This window comes from Xiphophorus hellerii, chromosome 13, assembly GCF_003331165.1.
Source record: "Xiphophorus hellerii strain 12219 chromosome 13, Xiphophorus_hellerii-4.1, whole genome shotgun sequence".
Lineage (NCBI taxonomy): Eukaryota > Metazoa > Chordata > Actinopteri > Cyprinodontiformes > Poeciliidae > Xiphophorus > Xiphophorus hellerii.
In genome coordinates this window covers 15,567,419-15,572,305 of record NC_045684.1, presented here as the reverse complement: position 1 = coordinate 15,572,305, position 4,887 = coordinate 15,567,419, and the positions used below count along the sequence as shown (strand labels likewise).

Sequence of the window (4,887 nt, the reverse complement as noted above, 5' to 3'; positions counted from 1 at the left end):
GATTGTGTAACGTAGACCGCTGTGATTGGCTTCAAATTATTTTCTTGTTAAAACTAACCCTTTAAAAACACTCAACACCTGGGCTGTTCAGTACTCAGGTTTTAGTCTATATTTAATCCACAGGTTCTCGGTTGGAATCCCGCATCAAAGATCGCAACATGGTTGAGCAGTTTGTTGGAACATGGAAGATGATTTCCACTGAGAACTTTGATGAACTTCTGAAGGAAATTGGTAAGAGCATCATAATCTATTGGATGTTATTAATCTGTTGTGGAATTAGTTTACTAGTTTAATTAATGAAAAAAAAATGAGGAAACTGCTTTCTTTATGCTCGGCAGGTCTGGGAGCAGCCAAACGGCACGAGGCAAACCAGATCAGACCAACCTTCACAATGAGCGTGGATGATCAGGGGGTGATTTCCGTGAAGTCTCTGAATATCTTCAAAACCCTTAACGCAAGTTTAAGCTGAATGAGCCATTCCTTAAGCAGGTTATGAACGATAAGGACACTAGGGTTAGTGGCACTGCAGATTTACATATTTTGAGATCCATCCCAGTTTGTACCTTGTGTCTGCTGAAATATCATGTTGTCCTCGTTTCTGTTCTTCCCAGACTGTGATAACTCTGGAAAATGGGAAGCTTTTTCAGAAGCTCCTGGAGGGAGATGGAAAGTTCACTGTGGAGAGGGAGATCTCAGAGGGAAAAATGATTGTGGTAAGACATTTGGGGTTTCTTCGAACACATTCAACCCAAGTCCAATCATAGATCTTGTCAGTGTTTTTAGTCTCTGTTTAAGGAATAATATTTGTGATTGGATTAGGTCATATTTCATTTCCAAATAAAGTATAGCAAGAATTTATATTGTAATACCTTTGCATGGGACAACAGTGCTCAAAAATGACCTTTGCTAGAGTTTTTTTACAAACTTTGTATCATCTGACCTCTAAAGTCGCTCCATCTTTTTGCACACAGAGATCCAGAATGGGAAATGTGGTGGCAGTGAGGACCTTTGAAAAGGAGTGAAAGTGCTCCAGGATGAGAAACCCAGCTGGATTCATCGGTCTATTCCTAAAATGACAAGTTGTGCCCTTGTTCTTTATTTTCAGCCTTCTACCAACTTGAAACACTAATGTGTTTTGTTTGGAACCGCTGTGATGCTGATTAAATAAAAATAAATTAAATAAGTAAACTAACTTTTAATGAAAAAATAAATGACATACAAGGAATGTTTGAGTTTGTTATTTTTGTGGAATGTGTCCTTTATTGATTTCAGACAAAGGCAGATAAATTGAATGACTTGCCAACAGGTGTTGTGGTGTGATGGCTTGTGCTATTGTCTGAAAGCAAAAAAATATTAGCTATTTTTAAATAGTTTGCATGTTCTGTCTGTGTGCATTTGCGCTTTTTCATCAGTATGTGTAGAGAAATAATCCTTAGGTTCAGGTATTGACAAAATGCAATTAATTGCATTCATTTATATCTTACACTTAAGCCACATCCTTATTCTTAACAGAATGCTTGGAAATTGTCTTTGTTATAAAAGATTATATGTTACCTGCAAAGTTTGCCATTTAGCAAAAATACAGCAGATATTTTGTATCTACTAAAGAAAGTGTTGCAGTCCTCAGGCTGCTGCAGCAACTCTGTGTTTAGGTTTAAAATGATAGTCTAACAAATGTTGTCATGGCAGTTGTCCAAAGAAGACAACACACAGAGTCAGCCTAAAATATAACATCCAAAGGATTCTGTAGAGCATATGAGGAAGAGCATTTATTTTGCTTTAGAGAGCACCACAAAGATTCGCTGTTTTTCCAGTCATCCCTGCAGGAGTTCCTGTCAAAGTTTGGTGTAGAATGAGGCCCCTGTATGTGATTGTAAAGCCTGCAGGAAGGAGGGTGGAAAATCTTTAAAGTGAGACCATGTGAGCAAGCTTCTACACAATAGTATTCCCCTGTGAGCAGAACAAATGAAACTCTGCATGTACAAACATGAGCACTTGATTGAACTTTTGTCTTTAGTAGATTTTGCCCAGAAATGGCTAAATAAATAAATAGGTATGATAAATGAGGTTAAAAAAATGCCATTAGGTGTCATAATATTTGATATATTCTCTCCCGTCTCCTCTCTATTAACAGAGACCATGTGCAGCAGAAATAGAAATATTGTCCCACAGTGGGAAAATTTGGGTGTACCAGCAGCAATTTACAGGTAAATGGAGGCATGGATAGTCAAACTCAGGAAAAAAAAAAAAAAACAGAGAGAGAAAAAAGAAAACAGAAATATAAGAATAAGAGAGTCTAGGGGGCGTGCCGTGGTGGGGTAGCGGGTCAAGAATCTCATTGACCCGTATTTGGAGGCCTTGAGTCCTCGACGCGGCCGTCGCGGGTTCGACTCCCGGACCCCACGACATTTGCCGCATGTCTTCCCCCCTCTCCTTCCCCGTTTCCTGTCAGCCTACTATCATATAAGGGACACTAGAGCCCACAAAAAGACTCCCTGGAGGGGTAAAAAAAAAAAAGAATAAGAGAGTCTAAGGTAAGGGCAAATTTATAACAAGAAATTTAATACTGTCAAGTTAAATGGTGAAAAGGTGCAATTATTGTGTTTGATGTGATCTTTAAAATGAAAGGACTGGTAATAAAAGGAAAACAGAGAAAACAGATTTTTTTTAATGGTGTTTTTGTCTATGCCTGATGTCAAAACTGATTGGAGTTAACATTGTAAAAAGCGTCTGATTGTTGAAAAAAATCTGGAAAAAAAAAAAAAAAACAATAAAAAAAACCTCCTGCACAGCATGTTGAATGGTTTATTTTACAACCACAGGATGCTGAGTTTAAACGGAACTTGTTTCAGGAAAAAACTAACTTCAAACACAAATTACTACTCTCTCAAAACAAATGATGAGTGCAGTTCACTTGGCCAACAGCGTGTTTGCTTTAGTTCTAAAGCAAATATTTGCTTCTTTCAAACAGGTTGTTGCAAAAATAATAATTACAATGATAATAAAATAAATAAAAATACCATGCCTTAGCATCAAAATTTAGTTAATAGGAAAAATAATATTCTTCCTGAATTCTTGATTATGTTATATAACCCAAAGAAAAGCCACAACTGCTACATGCAAGTGTGACAGCAGACACCACAGCCAAGGTTTACCCTGTTTTACCACACAGTAAAGCAAACTGTCTGCGGCCCTATCTTGGTGGAAACAAACCCGTGAGATTTTAAAGAATTTCACAGGATGGCGTAGTGCAGAACAAAGACGTTGTGGTGTCTGTGCCGTAAGTATGCAGTCACAGACAAACACAGACATGCTGACCTTCCGCTGCAGGTGGTAAGGAGCTGAGAGGTTTTGATACTCAAAAGGTCAGACCATGATTTTTGTCTGCCAGGTTCTTATGGCTAACATATAAATATATATTTTCTTAAAAACAAGTCTTTTTGCTGCAGGAAATGTTGGGGGACTTTAGAAAACACTAAGTCTAAAACATTATTTCTGCAAACTATTCTTTTTCTCAAGAATAGTTTATTTGTTTGGGTATGTTTTCAAAAATGGTGGAAAAAATATGCAAATACAAGCAGATTACCTCATTTCAAAATAGAAAGGCAGGTAGACATATAGATTTTTTTTCTTTCACACATTTCAGACCATCAATTCAATGTCAGTATGAGAAAAAGAAATGAGAATTCTTTAACATTCTGTTTTAATTCAGCCACATTGCAACATTTTTCAGTATGAATAGCCTATAGATTAATCCAAAACCTTTTTTTTTTTTTTTACCCCAGAAGGTAGATTTTCTGCTATGCTTTGGATCATTGTCCTGCTGAACTGCTGCTCTTAAGGTCACAAACTGATGGCCATGAAATTCCCATCAGTATTTTCTGCTGAATTTGAAAGCAGATTTCATGGTTCAAGTCTCTTAATTTCTGAAGCAGCAAAGCAGCCCAGATCATCCCACTACCACCACCATGTGGTAGTATGTAAGATGTTATCCTTTGCTTTGCCCCCAAGCAAGAATCTCATTGAACCTAAAAGTTGTTTTAGCAAGGGAAAATGTGCAAAGCATCTGCAAATGACACCTCAACAAATTTAACTTCTACAGTGGTGTTTACATGTTGTGATAGTTTCCCAATAGAGATATTATTACTGACTACATTTCAGTCAGGTTGTCTCTTTTAGTTTGCAAATTGAAAATTTCAAGTTGTTTACACACACACCGCCACACGCCCACACACACATGCCCCCCCCCCCATATATATATATATATATATATATATAAATATATATATATATATATATATATATATATATATATATATATATATATATATATATATATATATATATCTTGTGTCTGCTGAAATATATATATATATATATATGTATATCAATCTGTACTCTAATAATCTATAGTCACCACCCAGTAACTGCCCAGTAACTGCTTTTACATTTCCACATGGACAAAGGACTCAGAGTTTGTACTTTTTAAGGAAACTTAAATTAAAAAATAAACAACAATGGGTCATCAGGAAAGTTGGCTTGATGGACGCTTTGCGACGTGCTGAAGGCAGCAGACACTTCCCGACAATGCACTGGAGAGACAACCTCAGCCTCTGATAGCAGGGAGGGAAACGGAAGCCATTAGTCACAGGCTGACCTTTCTCCAAGCTGCTTGTAGACGGGACTCTGAACGGTGAAAACCCAAACAGCAAGATTTTCTTGAACCTTCTGGGAAGAGTTAATAAACGGCAAGAAGCTTGTTCAGAAAACATTAGACTTTTTTTCTCTTTTTACAGTTTATGTGGTTATATAAAATATCTTTACATAAAATAAAATGGAAAAATCCCCCTTCTATTAGATACTGTTTTCATTTATGCTTAGGGTCAA

At 36.8% G+C, this 4,887-nt stretch overlaps 1 protein-coding gene across 1 annotated transcript; it reads left to right on the top strand.

Moving 5' to 3' along the window:
- LOC116731774 (fatty acid-binding protein 9-like) lies at positions 1-1,214 on the top strand. Its single transcript, XM_032581608.1, is given in 5 exon segments — positions 1-231; positions 339-452; positions 455-513; positions 612-713; positions 972-1,214. Coding segments are annotated over 5 exon segments (399 nt in total). The 5' UTR covers positions 1-158; the 3' UTR covers positions 1,023-1,214.
- Positions 1,215-4,887: the final 3,673 nt, after the last annotated feature.